We start from the raw sequence: 22,758 nt of genomic DNA, 5'->3' as shown, positions 1-22,758 counted from the left end.
CATCACAAATATCAAATATTTTATTTTGGTATAATATTTATGTATTATCAATGTAAAGTTTTTAAATATATAGTGAACATATCATCCTTATTCATATGCATTAGTTATTATATTTAAAAGTTAGCATCAATAATAATTAAATATAAATGATTAATAATATATACTTCTTGAATATACCTATTCAAAGTACCATAGCGTCACAAAAAATAAAATAACAGGGTCCTTAAGGAAGCCCAACATGAGCCCATAAAAAGGAAGCAGCAAAAAATGTGGCGCATTTTTGATTGAAAACTGATTTTCCTTCCCTCTATTCATTATTTTACAAATTTTCAACATTCATTTCCGCGCCATACAGTTCCTCCCTTCATTGTTACTCTCTCTTCGATTCGATTCGATTCGATTCACTTCAGTTACTTCTCTATCCCTTGCTTCTCGAAGGTTCTAAAATTCAAAACCCTATCTATCTCAATTTCAATTTCCTCTTCGCGATAACTGAATTATCACTCTCCTTATATGAAATTCCTCTTTGATATGCGTTTTCATTGTTCTCTGTCTGCATCTTGGATCACTCGCGTGTTCGCCTTTTAGGTTTTTTCTTCAATTATGTGGCCTGGTTTCCGTTTTAATAATCGTTGAATATGATTTCGTGTTTTGTCTGACTGTTTTTGTTTTCGGTAATCATAAATCGCCAAATTGTTAATTTAGGGTTTCGGTATGCGCGATTACATGATGCTAGGGTTTTTTTATTTAATTATTATTATTATCTGACTCGCTATTTGGATTGTGTGAAATACGTACTCAAACAGAAAATTTGCATTTTTTGATAATTCTATTCAAGTGCGAAGAAACAAAAAATGTTTAGTTATGGTACTCTTCCCCTGCATTTCCAAATTATGAGTATAGACACTTTGAATTGCACAAATGCAATTTTGTTTCTTAACTTAATTTTTTCTCATTTTTGTCTTCAGTCCCTTAAATTTGTTTTTTTTTTTTTTGCCACATGCCTCTTTCGAGTTGGGTCACTTCTATAAGTGTGCCACATGTCTCTTTACGGCCATTCAACATAGCACACTTATGGAAGGCATTAGCTAAAATTTTAATGGAGAGACTAACTTCATACTTCATAGCGTGAACAAAGTTAATGGACTGGAACGAGACAAAAAAAGACGAGGGACCACTATGAGAAAAATAAATAAGCTAAGGGACCAAAAGTGCATTTTTCACGGATAAATGTATGTATAGGTCTTTGTAATTGCTTCAAAAGACATTGGTGGGTCTGTTATATTTCAAATGTGTGAATTTTCTGGAAGGAGATGATTTATTTTCTTGAGAAACTGCCAGGAAATATTTGCTATATTCTAGTATTATCTGTTTGCTTGTGATATTTTAACTGTTGGCTCCGAAGGTAGGGCAGGGTGATTTATATTTGATGAATTTTCTGGTACTTACTGTTCATAACTCTTAGTAGTTAAACCTCTATCTAGATTCTTGTTTCTGTGCTTTTTATTTTAATTTTGGTCATCCTTAAGAAGGAAAACGGCAATGTTTATTTTATCATTACTACCAGGAAGGTTGAACTGTCATGAAAACATCACTAGACAGCAAAGCTGTGAAGGCTTCTGAAAAGTGCAATCTAAAGACAGGAACCGTTGGAGTAAAAAAATGTAAAAAGAGAACTAATAGGTTGAATCACAAAACACAAGGTGATACATTTTCCCCAGTTTACTATTTGTATTTATTTCACTATTTGTTTTGTTTCATACTGTCCTATGAACCTATATCATAAAACTAAGGTTAGGGATTCAGCTTTGTAGGTTTTATTAGCCTAATAGTAATATTTTTGCTGAGGCAAAGAATTGTTTTATTTACTTGGATGCAACAGTGCTAGTTTTAAATTTATACATATTAATTTGCTATTTTATTGTGTGTTTTGCTAAATCTAGTTAAACCATTTTCTCTTTAGGATGTGGTGAAGAGTTGCTGGCTGATAAAGAGAATCAATATTTTCCATCAAAGGAATCTGCAAGTTCATGTCCAGACCATCATGAAAAAGATACATCTCTTATGGAAAAGAGAGAGGCCATTGAACTTCATGCTGGACAAACCCTCGCTTCAACTGCAAAGATCAAATTGCAACTTTTTCCAATAAATAAAGCAACTCGATTAGGCCTTGAAAAGGTGTCTAAAGCAACAAATTTGATTTATTTCACATCCGTCCTAGTCTCTATGTAGTAAGTCTCAATGCTTGCTGTATTTTCCTTTTCAGGATGGGCATAATCCGCATTTAGAACTCACACTCAGCGGCCAAAAGAAAATCTCTTCAGTGCTGAAACACCTTGAAAAGAAGTGGGGAAGTTCAAGTATAGCCAAAGGTGATCCGATGCTTTTTCCATTCAATATAATGGAAAATCTACCTGAATGCATAAGGTGGACAATTAATGATTATCACACAACAGCCGCAGCTGTCTATGCTGCTGTTGGAAGCCCTGCAATTTTCCAGTTGAAGTATATTATCTGACTCTTTTATTTTATATGTTTACTTTTCTATGTGGAAAATAGGTAGTTTGATACAGTGTTGTGACTTGCTCTCTCTTTTAAGGTATGGTTGGTCCTACACACATGAACCTCGACCTTTTTGTATACCTTCCATGCCAGTTCTCAATGAGCCGTGTGTACACCCTGGAGGAACAGATGGAGGCTGCAATGCTAATTTAGGGACTCTGTATGGTGAAAGGGATAGGGTTGAGGTTACAAGCAAGGAATTCAAAGTAACAGACAATGCATCAAATGAAGTTCTGGGTCAGAAAATGGAAAATGCATCTGTTGATCCTCTGGTAAACTGTTATTATGATACTTTGTTATGCATCATAATAGCTTCAGATAGTGCATTGAATTCCACAATAATTTTATCAATGGTGACATGGATATTGTCTGTAGAACTGGGTATTCCAAGTATTAGGTTTAGCCTTTTAGGTATGTGGATTACCGAACAGTAAAATGATTTCATGGTGATTTGCTTCATGTGCCTTATAGAATTATGTGGTAAGTTTTGGAGTATATTATTTGGGCATGAAAAGTTTAGAATGCAGTTTTCTATCCACATTTATGGAAGCATAGCCATATCAACACTTTGACTGCTTTAGTGTAAATGAGTCTTATTTATGGTCTTTTATGACATGTAGGAGATTTTTGGTGATTGGCCCCAAATTCTAAAATGAACTTTAAATGCCAGTCCACTGGTGGTTATTATCTCTATAGCACATGCTTTAATAAAAATATCATTTCCAGTTCATTCCATCATAAAATCTTTGTTGTCTAAGATGCATGTTTTGTTCTAACTAGGATAATGAGCCAAAAGTATGTGGCAGCCTTGAACAGCCATTGTTCCCATGGATCGATAGCCTAACCAATATTAGCATTGGGGGCCTCCTGTCTGAAGCATCCTTACAGGGTAGGTTCAGCACTCCTGATCCAAAACCATTCGGCAGGAATGTTGATATGAGAATTGGGGGCCTCCTGTCTGAAATATCCTTGCAGGGCAGGTCCAGTACTCCTCTTCCAAAACCATTTGGCAGGAACGTTGATATAAGAATTGGGAGCCTCCAGTCTGAAACATCCCTTCAGGGCAGGTCCAGTACTCCTGATCCAAAATCGTTTAGCAGCAACTTAGATATAAGCATTGGGGGCGTCCTTTCTGAATCATCCTTACTGTACAAGTTCAGGACTTCTGATCCAAAATCATTAGGCAACCACATAGCCGTGCAACCAAGTCAAATAATCTCTGATTCATTTGGTGCTTTTATCGCTTCCCAAATTAGCCATCCTCCTGTTCCAAGATTACCTGTTGAAGACTTGCGCACATCTATATTGGATGCTGAAGAGACATGCCATGCCTTTCCTCTTAAGAAGTTATCTTCCCAAGCAGTAACTGGCAGCGGAAATAATTATTCTGTGGCTTGCAGTTCAGATGCTCCTTCGAATACATTGAAGTTGCCAAATACAGATAAGGTTAGTTACTCATAGTCTTGGATGAGAACTGATTATTGAAATGTAAAATAGTTTCTTGTGGTAATATCTAAAAGGCAAAACTATCAAGTTTGTTTTTGAAGATAGCACATATTATTTTTTTGCTTTTTTAATCATTTTCCCTTCCAACTTGAATAATTAATTTCAAAATATCGTTATTAGATTTTATTTATTTATTTTGGTAGAGAGGGGTTGTTGATGTATAGTGTGATCTTTGACTTTGGTTATAAACGATGGGTTTCAGAAGACAATGCATGATATGACACCATTTTAGTCAGCTCTATGAAATACTTGATGTCAACAGGGCCTCCAAGAGCTGAATAATTTATGTATCGAATAAAACCATGGCTGCATAAAAATTTCTTGGTAATAAAATGATTTTGTATATGCACTGGGGTGGGAATCAGGCTTCAAATTGATATGGGTTTGAGAGTATGTTTGTATTTGTAGATTATAGTTGCATGAAAGCCTTGTTATACCTTTAGCCCTTTTTACTCTGCACTTCATTTGTCTCTTATGGTGTTATGAAGGTCAATGATCAAGATTTGCTGACACAAAATCCTTCATCCGGGAAAACTCAGACAGACTTGTCGCTTTCTTCATGTTTGTATGATGATGAAAGAAGCCTTGGGTTAACAGGCATCATATGGGTAAGTTTTGTATTGAACTGTTCAGTTTTCCTTATGTTTTTCCCTGATTACTGATTTAAGTGATATACTATATACAGAATGACACTTTGGGACCTTTTGATCTTGCATGCCAAGCTAAGAAGTCAATTAGCGGAGACAATGCTAGCATTGGTGGATTTGTTAAATAGCAGCTTTGATGCGCAAGTTAGATACCAAATTAGTCCATTATTTTGAAGATATGTGCTAAGGAAATAGGAGGGAAAATATGTTAGTAATAGATATACTTGCTTGAACAGAAAGAAAAAAAGGGAATAAATAAATGAGCCTGATAAAATGCCGAGTTTGTGGGGACTGCTATTTACCTATTTTGCGTTGTCTTCGCGTTGTCTTCGCGTTCTGCTATCACAATATAGTAGGAACAGAGTGTGTTTGAGATATCATAAATTGAGTAGAGAATGTAAATGTTTATAATTTTGAACGATTAATTTGTGTTTAAAAGGAGTTTTGGAAAATAGTTGTTTGATTAGTGTTTTTTTATTTAGTCACATGTATATTCTCTGAGACAATTTTATTTGAATTAGGAATATCAACAATACATTTTTTTGTAAAATTTGCAATGGAATGTATCTAGTTTTTTTATCTACCAAAAGGGATCTGTTGTAGGTAAACATTTCTTATCAATTTCGATTTGAAAGCAATTAAACAATATTTTGGTAACAAAAATTAGGAAAAATATTTTTCTCGAATTTTCTATAGGAAAATGTTTTTTCATAATTGGGTAGGATGTTCAGTGTATAAACTGTGTACTAATGAGTATTAAGACATCTTGTGTTTTCAAGGTATGTGTTGATAATAGATCTAACTTGTAAAATAGATGTAAATTGTGGTGTATAAGTGTCAATTTTGTATCTTTTAGATGCAGGATAACTTTATATATATTATTCTTGGTTTGGTGTATCTAAGCATATATTTGCACATAACAGTAATAAACTCTTTGACATTCTTTTTAATATACTATTTTTAATTGGGTCACGCTCACGCTATAATTATAATGCGATGAAAAAAGAAAGTGTATTGAAGAGTTAAATGTAATGTGTTTCTAGCCAAACGATATTTTATAAAAAGAAAATATGGGATGTGGGCATAGAGGAACATGAATTTACCGGTCAAAAACCTTTGTATCCAATGCACACGTAAATTTGGATTATGATATTGTCGTGTTATTACTGACACAGATGATGGAAATACAAAAAAAGTTATGATAGGTGGAGCTTACATAAACAATATCGAATCTCGTAATGATAAATTATATTGTTTCTCTGGCATAACATGATCGATCATCTATTGAGTAGAAACTTGAGATGATTCTCATCCTCTACGTTTGTAAGATGAGACGATCCAATGCTGAGTGTCTCACGATCTGGGAGGGTGAATGTATGTCACTAAACAGCAACCTTGTTGGGTTTTAGGTTTCATTCCTATGTAGAGAAAGATCTATTTTACACAAGCCCACTTGACTGACTTAACTTAGTGGAGAGTGGTTAGGCAAGTGAGGGTGTTTAGTTTCACAAGAGAGTCAAGAGAAAAGGTAAGAGAGAAGAGAAACCAACCCCCCACCTGAGCTTAGGACGATTTTGTGGTAGATTTGTCATTGCATCTAAGTTTATCCTTGCATTGGGGATTAATTTCAACAGCAAGTTCACTGCTTTTAGGCTCAAGCATTGTGAGGCAAGACGACAATGTAAGCACAATAAGGTAAGCCCCAACACAATCATAGGATTGCTCTTCTTATGACCTAGAAATCTTGAGTTCAAATTATTAAGTAAGAGCAGTGTATCAAATTGCGGACCGCATCACGCGATGCGGCCGCAATATTGCGGATGCGGTGACCGCCGCAACCGCATCACACCGCAATTGCGGTGTGATCCCGATTCACAGTGATGCGACCGCAACAGGCCGCGATGCAACCGCATCAGACCGCAATGGCCGCAATCCGCATCGCAACGGTCGCAATGACCACAATCGCAATTACTGTAAGAGTCTCATGCACTAAACCATAAGAAGTGGAGCAATAAAATCTCCTGCCAGATATATATTCACAATGACTTGCATAATCAGCCAAGAAATCAAACATTGCCATTCGCCATCACTTTTCTTTACTACATGTTCTCATCTTTATGTTTTGGTTAAATGTGATGCAAAATAGAAATAATAGTGCATACATATTTACATGTTGACATTATCCTAATTCCATAATGAGCTTCTGTCTATCTATCTAACTATATCCATCTATAAATACTAAAAAAACATACGTTACTTAACTGTGGCATTTCTGGTGCGTGCAATCTGCATGTCTTTATCCTAGTTTTGCATCATATATCAATCTTAGTGTACAATTGCACGGGTGTTGTGCAAATTACATACAATTACAAAGCTTTTCATGAGTGACGCCCAAAGAAATCGGCACCATCCTCAACATCATCGGTCCTAATGCATCCACTTTGGGCCATTAGAATTCTATACACTCTCTTTGAACAAATCTCACCTAGCCTTCTGTCACCACCAAGCAAACCTTCTGTCCTCAAGTCTCTAAGCAAAAATTCTTTCTCATGCTCCTGTGGATATAATAAGAGTACCATCTTACTTTTTATGTTGTCTTCAATCATTAAAAGGGACAGAATAAAAATTTATGGCCATCCCTTCTTTTGTCAGCAAAAACTTTTGACTATAACAACTAAAGGATGTCATAGAAATTGCATTTCACAGTGTTCAATTTGGTGTGGTTAATTAGGAAAATCAAACATACCGATTTACTTGGATCCATATAAACAGTTAACAAGGACTTCATGGTTGGGTAGTTCTTCCAAATAGCAAGAGCAAATCGTGGTTGTACCTTGGGGATAGAAACCAAAGCTTTTAACCTGGACAAAAGAAGCCAAAGTGAGGAAGGCATTGCTATGAATTATGATGCAAAGCAGAATTGAATGAGATAGTGCCTAAATAGTATCATCTTGGAAGACGTAGCACTTCTCTAAGACCATTTTCAAGGTGTCAATATGAAAATAGGAAAAGTTTTTGGGAAACTAGGAAAAAAATCAAATAAGGGAGTTAATTCAGGTATCTAAAACTCTATTAAACTCCGCAAAAGACTAGGGAAGAAAATAATCAGATATTTAAAAATAACTAAATAAAAAAATATTGGACAATTGACAATGAATAATAGAAAGAGAACCAGGTGCTTATTTCTCAGAGTTTACGGCTTTATGGAATATGAAAATCACTCACCACAAAGATTTCTTGATTAAATCCCTGTCAACACAATCCTTTGACATAACTGTTGCATTTGCATTCACCGATAATCGAGTTAACTTCTTTCTGCAATTTAAATGAACAAAATGTCATAAATAAAAAGCGTTTTCCTGCAAAGATGCAAAGTTCTATTTCAATACCCCAAAAATAAACAAGTACCTAAATTGGCAAGATGCCAAGCTGCTTGTCAAACCAACAACATGTTCTGCCAGTTCAGCCTCATCTACACACTGCCTGGAATGTACTTTATTGAAATGTGTAGTTAACTTCGCCAGTGCCTACAAGATCATTGAAAGAGGAAAATAAAACATGTTTAGAGAAGGGAAATATAATAAGAACATGACATATTCCTTATAGTATTGAATATGAAAGGTCAGTTATGCAACCTCCTCAACAGGTGGACGCCTCCAATGACTATTGTTTTCTGGGTTCTTGTATTTTTCCTGTTCCCTAACAAATTGAAACGATTTTTCAACTCAGAAATAATATTGTGATATACTCACCAATAGAAACTGCAAGTTATCCTTAAATTGGGTGAATCATCAGAAATCAATGGCAGGTATTCAAATGAATTTAGAAGTACAAGGAAAATACTAATATGATGGATTTGCAATTTTGCATGTGAAGAAAGGTAGTTTGATTTGACTGTGCAAATTTGTTTTTGACAATGCAAAAGCATTGGAGCCATTTCTATCCTGAAAGGCAACGGAAGACTGCAATTTGTACCTTGTACAGCATGAAACTTGGATTCAGTCAGGACTAGAGTTCTGGCACTTTTGACTGAACATCATTTTTTTTGTATATATTGCAGTTTGCTAATATCAGACCCACAAAGTCATTTTACCTAACACTAACCAAAACAAAACTCATTTTTCTAAAATTAATTCTTTCAAATCGTTTCCAAAGTTCATTCTACTGAAACGAAGGGTGAGTGCACGAGGCTCCCACTTAGTGGGGTCTAGGCAGGATAGATGTACACAACCTTACCCTATACTAAGTGGGAGCCTCCTGCACTGAGTCGCCCTCTTTATCCATATCACTAGGATTGAAGTAAAAGAAAATTGTAATATATCACTCACCTTTTATTAATGTAAGACATTAACCTATTGGTGAGGTAACAAACTGTATAAGCTGGATAATGAATTCGAATACTAGAGAGCTGATCCAAAAGAGAATCATTGATAATGAGGTTACAAAATTTGTCAGCCTCATAAACAAGTAAGACATATGGAACCTCAACTCTTTCAGTCAAAACCTGCAAATAATAAGTAAAACATGTGTTAATAACATACATATAAACATAATTACACACTAGACCTCAACATTTAGTTGCATCTCCCATGACCACCTCCACTGAACCAAATAAAAAATAATCTTATGGTTGATGGTTACTAAAGCATAACTTGCCAGTTATGACACCCCTTTGTTGAACATATACCTAAATACAATGTGGGGTTGAAACTTTATAGTTCAAAATAACTTTAATGCCAACTCTTGTCAAAATGCCAATGAAAAAAGCATATGGAAACCTGATGCAGAAAAGATATGCACAATGGATACAAACAAAATGCCAGATTATGACCAGCAAAGCAGAAGCAGGGGGTGCAGATAGAACTCGTGTAACTAACTGCTCTCTTCCCTGACTCTAGCTTCATTTATCTCAAAACTTATTTTCAGCACCATAATACTTCCCATCAAAGCTTAGACAAGCAGATAAAAGGATAATCATGTCAGTCAACCCAGATAAAAACAGAACAAAATAATTATTATTATTTAGAACTGCCAAAAAATAAATAAACAACTAACATGGATATAAGATGCGCCAAAGCCAAAAAACGATATAGATTTCAGCAACAGAAATGCTTATTAATTTTGGATCTTAGAAAAAAACAATAGTTATTTCCTACCTGTGAAATATGTTCTGGAACTTGCATAGACCAAACAATTGATCCCTTAACTGGATTTGATGTAATACGGTATGCAATTCCTTTTTCAGCAAACCGAGTAAGCAAATGTCCTGAAGCAACGTAATCATAATTATTTTTTGAGAAAATTATCATAATTATTCCAAAACTGCATGAAAAATTATCAGCTAGTTATGGATTAAGATGTGAATAACATACCTCCAATAGAACCTGATTCAACTACCTTTGCATCAATTTCTGCAACGATAGATTTGATTGCAAACTTCCCTTTTTCCCACTTCTGCTTTTCTTTCTCAATTTTTTTCAGTTCTGCAGCTTCAGCCTTCAAAGCTGCTTTTTTTAACTTCTCTTGCTGTACAGTGGATTTTGAGAAGGTATTATTTTGATGAATCATGAATAATATAAACATCTGTTAGAATAAACAAATTAATCATACTTCCTTCTGTAGTTTCTTTTCCTCCATCAGGAGAGCTCTTTCTTCTTTTGTCATCTTGGTTTTTCCGGTAGCCCGCTTCATTTTCTTTGGAGAAACCTTGGATCCTTCCATTTTTTCAACATTCTCCTCTTGCTCCATGCTCATATTTTCCTAGCAAGATGACCATACAACATTACAACTCACAAAATAATCTAAACTCAAATGCATGCAGCAAAATGCAGAAGCAAAGGGATTTGTAAATTCAATCCACTTTTTCATTTGTTTGAAATAACTTATTTGGGTTTATAAGAATAGCTTATGATAATAACAAAATAGCTTTTAACTTTTCTATAAGCACCTTTTACCTTATTTCAATAAGCTTATTAAAATAAGCTCCACTTAACTTACTTAAAAACACTGAATAAGCACTTATTTATTCCTGTTTTTTTCCAATCATGCTCTAAATAAGACTTTGAAGAAACTAATTACATATTATTTTATAAAAAAAGTAAACATATTCTAATAAAACACAACACAGAAAGATAATCATCATATGACTAACCACTTGTGAAGAGGTTGTATTTGAAGGATTGTCCGTGGACATTTCAGTAAAACTAGCATGTCCAAATGAAAAGTATCTCTCTGCAATTTTCATTTTCCAATTATTACATAAACATATAAACAAATCATTTCAAATGAGGATTAAAAAAATGTAACGAATCAATAATCAAACATCATATACATTGTGCATCAAGATTATACCAGGAGAATTTGAAGTCCATCTTGAATCTCCATCAAGATCAAAACCAAAGTCATTTGTTTCATTCTCATTTGCATTGTGCATTCCGAAATCTTCCAAATCCGTTGAATTTGAATTCCATCTTGAATCTCCAGTAAGATCCAAATATGAATCCCTTGTTTCATTCTCATTATCCGATTCCAAACATATCATTTCACTAATCCCTGAACAAAAAACACACAATCCAAATAACAATGAACAATTCAGAATACATAACAAGCAAAAAACAACTGTATAAAATTTTGAAAAAATGACTAACCCAGGGGTTTAACTTGCGAAGGGGAAACCCTAGCAGAGTGAGAAGAAGGTCTAGTGCATTTGATAATTGCCACGTCGGAGTTGCATAGCGGAGACATCGGAGTCTCGGCGACGAAAGAAGGAGTGGCGGAGGAAGGGTTCTTCTGTGGAGTTGGGTCATCGTCGATGAGGAAGACGGTGGTTGGGTTCGGTTTTTTTGGTTCCGGTTGGGTTCGGCGCTTTTTTGAATGAGGGGTTGAAGGGTTTTCATCTTCTTCTTCATCGGAGAGGATGATGGGGTCCATCATTTTTGTGATTGGCTGATACTGCAAGTTCTGGATGGGTTTGTGTTGGTTCTGTTTGGATTCAGTCTTTGAATAAACGCGGGATCATTCATACGGGTCGGGTGGGTACTGTTAGGTATGGCAACCTGTCGGTTTTTACTTTCTACGATCCCAAACCAAAGTCCTCCGGTTGAAAAAATGAACTCATTCCTGATCCGTTGGATTTTGGGTTTCCCCGGTCTCAAACCTATTTCAACTCCTAACTTTATGACATATATAATAGTAGTTTTGTACAACGCTAATATTCACATATAATCTTAACTTAACTAATATATGAGTTCGAGTTGAAGATGAGTATCAATTAACTTCAACTTGAATGGTGTTGAAAAAATGAAACTCGAACCTAAACCTTAAACTCATCAAAATGGGGTTTCCCTCTCCAACTCGGGTAGGGTTCGAGTGGGTGCCCACAAATTTTAATTGTGGTATCATCCCTATTTGCTACTTTGATACTCATTTTGAGTTTTGAAAAGGATGTAACAAGTAATACTAATATGATAGGGACGTTAGTTTATTGTCATTAAGAATGTTAATAGTAAGGTTATTGGGATTGGACCAGACCGGATGGTCCGACCGGTCCAATCGTCACTCGCTTGCATAGACGGTCTCGTACACCCAGAAAACCGAGAAGCCTTTTCAAGCCGTTTGGGACGTGGAAAAATCGATCCAACCAGGTTAGAGGGGGTAAAACTGAAATAACCCGGTTGGTTAAACTGACCGACTAGAAGAAATTTAAAAAATAAAAAAGACACTGCAATAAAAAAAACTTGATTGCATAGTAAACTCACTTTGCAATTGTTCTTGTAGCAGTAAAAAAAAGAAACCTAGCTGTCACCCACCTCGATTTAAGAGAACCTATGTTAGCCTTGTTGTCACTATCGTCTTCCTTCACGATCTTGTCAACTGTCTCTCAATTTCCAGCAGGATTTTTTTTTAAGTAAACATACTTACACACCACACTTTTATTTCATATTCACGTTTTTCAACTTGATGCTACTCAATTGTTCCATCTTTTATGTTATGAAAAAATGAAAATCTATTAATGGGAGTAGTACTGAAAGAAGTAGAAAAGTTCAATATAATACACTATTTTACACATTTTTAATACTCTGTTTAATTTATATATTCACATCTCATACTTGGATGTTCTTGTCTTGAAATCATATTTGACAATGTCACATGTGAATCATTATAAAAGAGTGTGTTGAAAGTATTTATATGAAAGGCTATTGTTAGTATTTCTTTTTAAACATATGATTCAAGGGGTTATTGAACAATATATCCTTGTGATGTGTACTCGTTTTTTGTCTACTTTTATGTTTTTGAAAGCTTCTTAATTTGATTGGTAAGAGTTGGCTGAATCAAGATCCGAATGTTGGGCTAATTGTTTGACAGTGTTGTACAATTGGTTAGAGACTACAAGAGTAGTATTGGGAAGCATATGAGAATGAGAGGTTTAGTCAACAAATGTAGGACTAGTATTTGTTAAGAATTTGGTAGAAATCATGTAAGAATCATCTCAAAAGCACCCACCCCAGTCAATAATATTCAATCTCTCTAGTATTTGTTTTATTTCATTGCACATTTGGCCAAGTTCAATTGAATTTTTAGGCATGAGATTGAAAGGAGTTGCCACATCTCCAGTTGGTTATGCTTATAATTATTTTAGCCTTCGCATAAAATGGAATCATGTCATAACTTAATAATCCATTACTTAAATTTTCTTGAAAGTCATTCCTTACACTCTCTGTTTGATGGTCATAGGGATTCTAGTTGTTGTTAACAGGTGGTTAACTCAGCATATTTAGTTGTCACTGTATCTTCCCACGATTACTTCATCTTGGTACAACATTTCAGTATTTGAATCTTGTAATTATGCTATCAGATTGAATTGTCTGCACTTTTGTGATTGATGAGGTGCTTCTTGTAACATAAGTTGGATCAATCGTTGCTGCAAGATTCTTTTCTTTTGCAGTAGTAAATTTATTTATGTTAATTTGTACTTAGTTATTCTAATTTCTATGGATTATTTAATAATAACAATCACTTTTTACATTGTATTAATATTTTATTTATCTCTCCATACTAATATTGTTTATATTAATTTGGTAAATGTTTATGATTTCAAATATGACATCATCTAGAAGTTCTCCAAATGCAACTCAGGTAGTAACTCATACTACTCAACCTGTTAGAGCAAAATCTTACACAACATGGGACCATTGCCAAATAGTGCAAGACGTTGATAGAAATAAAAGTATAAAATGTTTGTACTGTTCAAAGTGTTACAAGGGTGGAGAAATACATTGAATTAAACAACATCTTGCTGGACAAAAGGGAGATGTCCAACCTTGTCTTTCAGTCCATTTTAAAGTTAAATATCAATTAAAAGAACACTTCAATCAAGTTAATGATAGTAGAAAATGAGGAACTAACCAAATTCGAAGAGAATAAGATTTAAATGAGGACAATGTTATACAACATGAAGAAATTTGAATCGACCAATACCGACAAAAGCCAATGGTAAGACAAACACTTTGGGCTTTGCTCCAAGAAGTACGTCAGGAGCTCAACCCTCAATCGGAATGGGGTTTTCAGGTAAAGATGCTATTCATAAGGTTGATAGATGCATATGCTGCAATTGGTTCTAGTTATAAAGGTCCTAGTTATTATGTCATTAGATCTAATTTGTTGCATGAAATGAAGAAAGAGGTTGAGTTTTTAGTTGAGAATTTTATGAATTTTTGGAAAGAAACTGGTTGTACCATCATGGCTGATGGTTGGCAAGACAAAAAAATAGACAGCTTATCAATTTTCTTGTCTATTCTCCAAAAGGAATAAGTTTTATGAGATCTATTGATGCATCTTATATTGTTAAAGATGCTAGAACACTTTGTAATTTGTTTATTGAGTTAGTTGAATTTGTTGGAGTAACCAATATTGTACACTTAGTTACCGACAATGCTGCAAATTATAAAGTCGCAGGGGCTATATTAAGTGAGAAGTTTCCATCTATATTTTGGTCTCCTTGTGCTGCACATCATTTAAATTTCATTCTAGGAGACATTGGTAAAATGGAGCATGTCAGTACCTTAGCTAAGAATGCTTATGATATAACAAAGTTTGTGTACAATCATGGGTTTTTGTTAGCATGGTTAAGGAAAAGACAATGGTGGAAAGAAATCATACGTCCTGGGGCAACTCGTTTTGAAACAACCTTCATTGCACTGAAAAACATTCATGAACACAAACATGATTTGCAAGTTTTGGTCATTATTGTGGAAGTTGTGATGAATACAAGGTTTTAGAATAATTGTGCAATTATTGTCAATATTGTGGCTCTGTTAATCCGATTGTTAAGAATTGTTGATGTTGATGATAGACCTTCTCTACCTTATGTATATGATGGGATGCGTAGAGCAAGGAAAACTATTAAGAATGTTTTCATGAACAAAAAGTCTTTGTATAAGCCTTATGTTGGAATTTGTTGAAAGAATGATGTTTTGAAGTGAAATGAAAAAACTCACTAGTCCCACTTTGCATGGAGGACGGAAGTTGAAAGGTTTAAAGCCTTAAGTTGCAGCCCAATACTCATTTTAATAAAAAAATTATTTATTTATTCAATTTTTGGGGTCTTTTGGGCTTGGACCGTGTGTTGACCAAGTCAACACACACATGCAACAAGAGTCATTAGAGAGCCGTTGGAGGAGATCCCGGTCATTATGATAGAGTCGTTGGTAATAGAACCGTTGGTAATAGATCTGTTAGTGAAAGAGCCGTTGGAGGCATCAGGCTATAAATAGAAGCCTCATTCCCTCATTATAATTTGCACCAAGTTAAAAACGTTTACTTTTCAACTTTTCTTTCTCACCCTTATATTCCGCCGACGCATTTCCGATAACCTTCTCTCTCCCAAAATGAGAATTTCGAGAACTGACACTAGTAGTCATTATTGTGGAAAAAGAATTGGCACGTGTAGCCATACTATGGGAATTCGAGAATTAGCACTGGTAATCATATTGTGAGTGTATTCGAGAGAGATTCTTATAGTGTAGTAAGAAATCGTATAACAGAGAATTTTGCTGTTTTATCCTAGGGATGGCGTGGTTGACGTCTGATTGCACAATTTTAGCAGTACCACAAAACGTCTTAAAGAGAGCGATCTGGTTGTGACTCAGCCGATAGCGATTATTTCGTGTCATTCAAAATTGTTGCGAACTACAGTAACAACAATTTTAAGATGTTTCTACTACAATGACATTCGTAGATAATATTACTGGACCGAACAACTATGATCTGAACAAACCATTTTGGTTTGACGGGACAAATTTCAAACATTGGCAACATAAGATGAAAATTTTCCTCACTATGAGAAAGGTTGCCACATTCTGAAAACCGACATCCCAATAGTGTCGGATGAGGCTGAAAAAGAGGAAAGGGATAAATTGGCTATTGAAAGTTATTACGTATGTAAAAACTTCATTCTGAATGGGTTGTCTAATAATCTCTATGATTACTACAACCCATACAAGTCTGCCAAAATAATTTGGTATGCACTTGAAAAGAAATATGATACCGATGAAGCTGACACTAAAAATTATGTTGTTAGTCGCTACCTCAAGTATTAGATGACTGATGATAAATCAGTAGAGTCTTAGTCCCACGAGATACATAAAATTGCTCATAAGATTATTTCTGAGGGCGTGTCCCTAGATGAGCAATTCCAAGTGGCTGTTATAATTGACAAAATGTCTCCTAGCTGGAAGGACTTCAAAAACCTTATGAGGCATAAGACCAAAGAAATCTCTTTGGAATCTCTAATCACTCGTCTTCGTATTGAAGAAGAGGCTCGTAAGCAAGATCAGAGAAAATATGTGTTGATTGTCTCCAACAATAGGACTAAGAAGAAATTCTCAGGTGCGATTCTGAAGCCTTCTGGCACTAATTTCAAGAATCAGAATCGCAATGAGAATAAGGCTAAGAACATCAATCACACAAGAATTGAAATCCTCAAAATGTCCAATATGTTAAGCCACTTACTAAGAATGACTCTAGAAACCTATTCACCTGCTTCAAGTGTGGGAAACCATATCATATGGCATAGAAGTGCATAAATAAACCAATAGGTCGTCCTCCACGAGCCAACATGGTTGATGAGCCATTTGTGGCTTATTATCTGAGGTCACTATGGTTGGAGGAACTGATGGGTGGTGGGTAGATATTGGCACATTCCGTCATGTCTGCTATGTTGTGCTATGTTCAAAACATACATAGACGTTGATGACAAGGTGTTGTTGGATGACTCCCAACCACTGTTGTTGCTGAAATTGATGATGTGGAACTAGAATTTATATATGGGAAGACTCTGATTCTTAAAGATGTAATGCACACTCTAGAGATAAGGAAGAATATGTTTCTGGTTTTTTCTTAATAGGACTAGTTTTACCCATACCATAGGAGCATACTTATATACTCTTATTAGGAATGAGGTATTTGTTGGAAAAGGGTACGTCACTGATGACATGTTTAAATTAAATGTTGATGTTTCTATTAATAAAATTTCTGATTATGTTTACATGTTGTGTGATTTTAATATTTGGCATTCTAGACTTTATCATATTAATAAATGTGCAATTTCAAATTTGAGTAGCTTAGGTTTAATTCCGAAGTTATCTAAAAATGATTTTGAAATTTGTGAATCATGCAGTCAAGCGAAAATTTCAAAAAAACCTCATAAATCAGTAATGCGAGAATTTCAGCCTTTAGATTTAATACACTCAGATATATGTGAAGAACGTTAACTAGAAATGGTAAACGTTATTTTATCACTTTTATTGATGATTGTTCTGATTTTACTTATGTATATCTTATGAAAAATAAAAGTGAAACACTTGACATGTTTAAGTTATATGTAACTGAAATTGAAAACAAACTCAACAAGAAAATAAAGAAACTCAGAAGCGATAGAGGCACTGAGTATGACTCTAATACGTTTAATGATTTTTATAAATTAAATGACATTATTCATGAAATAACTGCACCATATTCACCTGAAATGAATGGTAAAGTTGAAAGAAAGAATAGAACTTTAACTAAATTAGTTGTAGCTATTATGTTAAGTTCTAGTGCATCACCCTCTTGGTGGGTGAAATTTTATTAACTATATGGTATGTTCTAAATAGAGTCCTCAAGGCTAAAAGCAAACTTTCCATATGAAATTATTAAGAATAGACAACCAAACTTGTCTTATTTGAGAACTTGGGATTGTCTGGCCTATGTCTGGATACCAGACCCCAAGAGAGTTAAACTCGCAAGTAGAGCCTATGAATGTGTATTCATTAGGTATGTTGTAAACAACAAGGCGTACATGTTTTATGACCTTAATACGAAAGTGATTATTGAGTCTAACGATGCAGACTTCAATGAAATGAAATTTCCTTTTAAATAGAGGAATAGTGAGGGCACAACAACTAGTAACATACATGTGATTAACAATAATGATAATAACGATGTGTTAGAAATAGAACCTAGATGAAGTAAGAAAACAAGGACTGCTAGAGAGTAATGACCTAATTATATGGTCTATATATTGGAATAGGATCCATCAACTCTCCAAGAAGCTTTGACTTCTTTAGATGTTGATTTGTGACAAAAGGCCATAAATGATGAAATGGATTCTCTGTAGTCTAACAAGACCTAACATTTAGCTGGTTTGCCTCCTGGTTGCAAACCTATTGGTTGTAAGTGGATATTGAAAAAGAAACTGAAACATGATGGCACAGTGGATAAATACAAGGCTCGCCTTGTAGCTAAGGGTTTCAAGCAAAGGGAGAATGTATATTTCTTCGACACCTTTTCACCTGGTACTAGAATAATATCCATTAGAGTACTAATTTCACTCGTTGCAATACATAATTTATTAGTACATCAACTCGATGTTAAGATTGATTTCTTAAATTGTGATTTAGAAGAAGAAATATATGTGGAATAACTTGAAGGTTTTGTAATATATGGGCAAGAAAATAAGGTTTGCAAGTTAGATAAGTCGTTGTATGGTCTTAAGCAAGCACCTAAGCAGTGACATGAAAAATTTAACGACTTAATGATCTCGAATGAGTTTAAGGTGAACGAAAGTGACAAATGCATTTATTACAAATCAGAAAATGACATTTACACTATCATATGTCTCTATGTAGACGACCTACTCATATTTGATTCCAACATTCACGTTGTGAATAATGTGAAATCATTGTTGTGTAACAACTTTGATATGAAAGACCTTGGAGAGACAAGTGTAATCCTTGGTATAAAAATTACTAGGTCAAAAGAATGAATTTCTTTGGATCAATCTCACTATGTGGAAAAGATCTTAAAAAATATAAATACTTTGACTGTAAACCTGCTACCACACCATATGATCCAAGTGTAAAACTTTTTAAGAACACTGGTGAAGGTGAAAGGCAAGCTGAGTATGCTAGCATCATTGGTAGCCTTCGGTATGCCACTGATTGCACTAGACCCAATATTGCCTATGTTGTGGGATTATTATGCATGTTTACTAGTAAACCTAGTATGGAGCATTGGCATGCTATAGAAAGGGTAATGAAATACCTTAAGAAAATAATGAACCTTGGATTACATTACCAAAGGTTTCTAGCTATCCTAGAAGGATTCATCCATGCTAATTGGAACACTCTTTCAGATGATTCCAAAGCAACCAGTGGCTATATATTTAGCATAGTTGGTGGGGCTGTTTCTTATAAGTCATAGAAACAAATTATTTTGGCTCAATCTACTATGGAAGCTGAGATGAGAGCACTAGCAACAGCTAGTGAATAAGCAAGTTGGTTGAGAAGCTTGCTTGTAGAGATTCCCCTATGAGAAAAACCAATTTCAATTGTGTTGATCCATTGTGATAGTACCGCGACTATTACCAAAATTGAGAACCACTTTTATAATGGTAAGCAATGACAAATCCGTCGTAAGCACAACATTATTAGAGAGTTACTATCTACATGAGCTATTAGAGTGGATCATGTACACACTGAGAATAACTTAGCAGATCTTTTGACGTAAGGACTAGCTAGAGAGAAAGTCCATAATACTTCTCATAGTATGGGACTATTGCCCTTAGAACGAAGGTCACTCATGATGGTAACCCGACCTAACTGATTGGAGATCCTAAGAAATAGGTTCAATGAGTAATAATAAGTCGTGAAGTGATATGAGAATGAACATGCTATAAAATCATGAGAAGCGTGATTCCTAAAGTATATGTAAGGATGAGTTAAACTCTTAATGAGATCTATACTCTAATTGGAGTAAAGTGCCTAGGCTATAGGAGTACTCTTGATAGACTCACCTATGTGAATGTGGAAGTTGGGTCGTTTCCTATGAAATTTTGAGGCATAAATTTCTAGAACGTTCACTATATTGGGATAGACGTGTATGGCCTTTAACGCACTGGCTTTACAAAATACACCTTTGAAAAGGTTGTGTGTGATTTGATGTTGGAGATAGAGTTCAAGATTACGAGTCACTCTAGTAAAATCTAGATCTTATTCACTATGCAAATGTTCAAGTCACATGACACTTTTGTTTATGTGCAATCTTATTGAGACCACAGAAATTCCAGGAAATCATTTTTTTAATTTCAAGTGGGGTATTATTGGAATTTGTTGAAAGAATAAAGTTTTGAAGTGAAATGAAAAAACTCATTAGTCCCACTTTGCTTGGAGGAGGGAAGTTGAAAGGTTTTATAAGCCTTAACTTGCGGCCCAACATTCTTTTTAATAAAATATTTATTTATTTATTTAATTTTTGCGGCCTTTTGGGCTTGGACTGTGTGTGACCAAGTCAACACACACATGCAACAAGGAAAGAGCCGTTATAGAGCCATTGGAGGAGATCTCGACCATTATGATAGAGCCATTGGTAATAGAGTTGTTGGTGAGAGAGTCGTTGGAGACGTTAGGCTATAAATAGAGGTCTCATTCCCTCATTATAATTTGCACAAAGTTGAAGGTGTTTACCTCTCAACTTCTTTTTCTCCCCTTATATTCCGGTGACGCATTTTCGTCAACCTTCTCCCTCTTTCTTTTCGTGGCACTTGAGAATTGGCACAGACAGTCAAAGTGAGAATTTCGAGAAGTGACACCGATAGTTAGTATTATGGAAAAAGAATTGGCACAGGTAGTCATACTATGGGTATTTGAGAATTGGTATTGGTAGCTATATTGTAGGTGTATTCGAAAGTAATTCTTACAGTACAGTAAGAAATCGTATAACAGAGAACTGAGTTATTTTATCATGGGGACGACGTGGTTGATAATTTGCTTGCACAATTTTAGCAGTAACTTGAAACATCTTAAGGAGATCGATCTGGTCGTGACTCAACTGATAATGATTATTTCGTGTCATTCAGAATTGTTGCGAGCTACGGTAACAACACTTTATATAAGAATTATAAAGCTAAGATGAGATAAACAACTTATAACAAAATTACATTGGGCTGCATACTTTATGACTCCAACATTCTACCATGATAAGGATAATTTTTGTATCAAAGTAGAGGTTCAACATAGTTGACTTGATGTTTTACAGGCAAAAGTTACCACAAGCAAGACTGAGTTTTTCAAACAAAGTTGCATTTATCATGATAAAGTTGGGAGTTTTGGAAATAGAATGACAATTGAAATAGTTAAACACTTGCAACCAGGTAAGATTTTAATTTATCAATTTATTGAAATAATGTGTAAGATTGTAACACTTTAATGGCCTACTAAATACTAATTTTGTGATGCTTTTTAGATCAATGGTGGTCCCAATTTGGATTTAGTGCTCTTATGGTATCTCAATTAACTATTAAGATTTTGAGTCAAACAACATCTTCTTCTGTTTGTGAAAGAAAAGTGTATTTGAAAGAATACACACAAGGAAGAGGAATATATCAGAGCACAAAAGATTGAATAATCTAGTCTATGGGCACCATAACTTGGACTTATAAGATAGATTTTTTTAAACTTAATTTTCAAAATTTGTTACTTAACTTTATTTTGTATTGATATATCATATATTTTTTTAATTATAGGGCGATTAATAAAAGAAGAATAATTGATCCCGTTGACTGTGAGAGTATGGAGAATATTGAGTTTTGAATTACTGAAGAAGAAGATATTCCACTGATTGATTATGATGAAATAGAAAAAATGTTCTATTATGATTTGTCAAATCAGATACTTGATTTAACAAAGGATGATGAAGGTTTGTTTCGAACATATTATAATGTGCAACATTTTTCTAATTATTATATAAATTAATCTAATGTATATTCTAATTTGTAGGTATGGTTGAGGACAAAATATTACTATTGATGAAGAGCTTAATTTGGACTCTTTTCCTCAAGAACATGTAGATGGTTATACTCAAAATACATCTCTAACCAGCAATGTCAATTTAGGATCTAATGAAGATAATGATACTTGGATGAATTAGAATGTTTAATCTCTATATGAGATAGTTGTGTTTTCATTTATAATTCTAATTATGTAATACTTAATCTTAGTTGATGAACCTTTATTTTGATTTATGTGTATGCATTATGCAAAACATGATATTGATAAGTATGTTATTCACATATTTTAATTAATTATATAATATATGTATATATGTATAATTATTTATGATATAATAATATTGTCCGGTCTGACCAGATAGCCTAACCGGTTAAACTGGTTAGAACCTATACAAGACCTTTTCCATTTTGATATTTGACTCGAGTTTCATAACATTGGTTAATAGTTCATATTCAGCGATAGAGAATGTGTAGTGGTGGTGATTATGGGTGACTAGGACTCTATCCTGTTCATTTATCTAATTCGGCCCTCTTAATTGGATATCATATGGTTGGGCTTTATTAGGCCCATGGTTAGGTTAAAATTCAAAAGTTAGTTTCGAACGATGTTTAGGATCGGGTGAGATACAAATCTAACACGGCCCAACCTAGCCTAAATTCACCCTTGACTTCTACTTATATATGCTTGTTCACTTATGTACATGAAGTGATATCTCTTTG

The 22,758-nt window shown here is 34.5% G+C and overlaps 2 protein-coding genes and 1 long non-coding RNA gene across 4 annotated transcripts; 2 read left to right on the top strand and 1 right to left on the bottom strand.

Annotated features, from left to right (window-relative positions):
* On the top strand, window positions 301–20,988 carry LOC109359078 (TSL-kinase interacting protein 1). Of its 2 annotated transcripts, XR_002109029.1 has the most exons (9): window positions 301–438; window positions 1,568–1,703; window positions 1,964–2,178; window positions 2,267–2,505; window positions 2,600–2,834; window positions 3,343–4,008; window positions 4,557–4,676; window positions 4,754–4,995; window positions 20,977–20,988. XR_002109029.1 is itself a non-coding variant. In XM_019603604.1 (8 exons), exons 2-8 carry the CDS (start codon window positions 1,583–1,585, stop codon window positions 4,841–4,843), a joined length of 1,686 nt encoding a protein of 561 aa, XP_019459149.1. In that variant the 5' UTR covers window positions 301–438; window positions 1,568–1,582; the 3' UTR covers window positions 4,844–5,001. The 2 variants fall into 2 exon arrangements, 1 of the variants encoding a protein (XP_019459149.1); XM_019603604.1 differs by lacking the exon at window positions 20,977–20,988 and having other exon boundaries at window positions 4,754–5,001.
* On the bottom strand, window positions 6,717–11,880 carry LOC109359070 (crossover junction endonuclease EME1B). Its single transcript, XM_019603589.1, has 12 exons — window positions 11,363–11,880; window positions 11,067–11,267; window positions 10,867–10,946; window positions 10,326–10,475; window positions 10,088–10,241; window positions 9,872–9,981; window positions 9,044–9,219; window positions 8,351–8,414; window positions 8,124–8,242; window positions 7,941–8,030; window positions 7,462–7,576; window positions 6,717–7,270 (listed from the first exon to the last, which is right to left on the bottom strand). Exons 1-12 carry the CDS (start codon window positions 11,646–11,648, stop codon window positions 7,094–7,096), a joined length of 1,722 nt encoding a protein of 573 aa, XP_019459134.1. The 5' UTR covers window positions 11,649–11,880; the 3' UTR covers window positions 6,717–7,093.
* Window positions 21,831–22,150, top strand: LOC109342925. Its single transcript, XR_002107134.1, has 2 exons — window positions 21,831–21,947; window positions 22,028–22,150. It is a non-coding gene; the product is annotated as an uncharacterized LOC109342925 (long non-coding RNA).

Source organism: Lupinus angustifolius, chromosome LG01 (assembly GCF_001865875.1).
Source record: "Lupinus angustifolius cultivar Tanjil chromosome LG01, LupAngTanjil_v1.0, whole genome shotgun sequence".
In the NCBI taxonomy this organism is placed as follows: Eukaryota; Viridiplantae; Streptophyta; class Magnoliopsida; order Fabales; family Fabaceae; genus Lupinus; species Lupinus angustifolius.
The sequence above is the reverse complement of the archived record's forward strand: the minus strand, read 5'-3'. Positions and strand labels throughout refer to the sequence as shown.

What these genes read in the sequence shown, in the direction of transcription:
- LOC109359078 (XM_019603604.1), top strand. Translation starts at nt 1,583, where the DNA reads ATGAAAACATCACTAGACAGCAAAGCTGTGAAGGCTTCTGAAAAGTGC. An exon ending in CCTGCAATTTTCCAGTTGAA is followed by an intron (nt 2,506 to 2,599) that starts GTATATTATCTG and finishes CTCTCTTTTAAG; the next exon opens with GTATGGTTGGTCCTACACAC. An exon ending in AGTTGCCAAATACAGATAAG is followed by an intron (nt 4,009 to 4,556) that starts GTTAGTTACTCA and finishes GGTGTTATGAAG; the next exon opens with GTCAATGATCAAGATTTGCT.
- LOC109359070 (XM_019603589.1), bottom strand. Translation starts at nt 11,648, where the DNA reads ATGATGGACCCCATCATCCTCTCCGATGAAGAAGAAGATGAAAACCCT. An exon ending in TGAATCAGGTTCTATTGGAG is followed by an intron (nt 9,982 to 10,087) that starts GTATGTTATTCA and finishes ACGTTGCTTCAG; the next exon opens with GACATTTGCTTACTCGGTTT. An exon ending in ATGTCTTACATTAATAAAAG is followed by an intron (nt 8,415 to 9,043) that starts GTGAGTGATATA and finishes TCAATTTGTTAG; the next exon opens with GGAACAGGAAAAATACAAGA.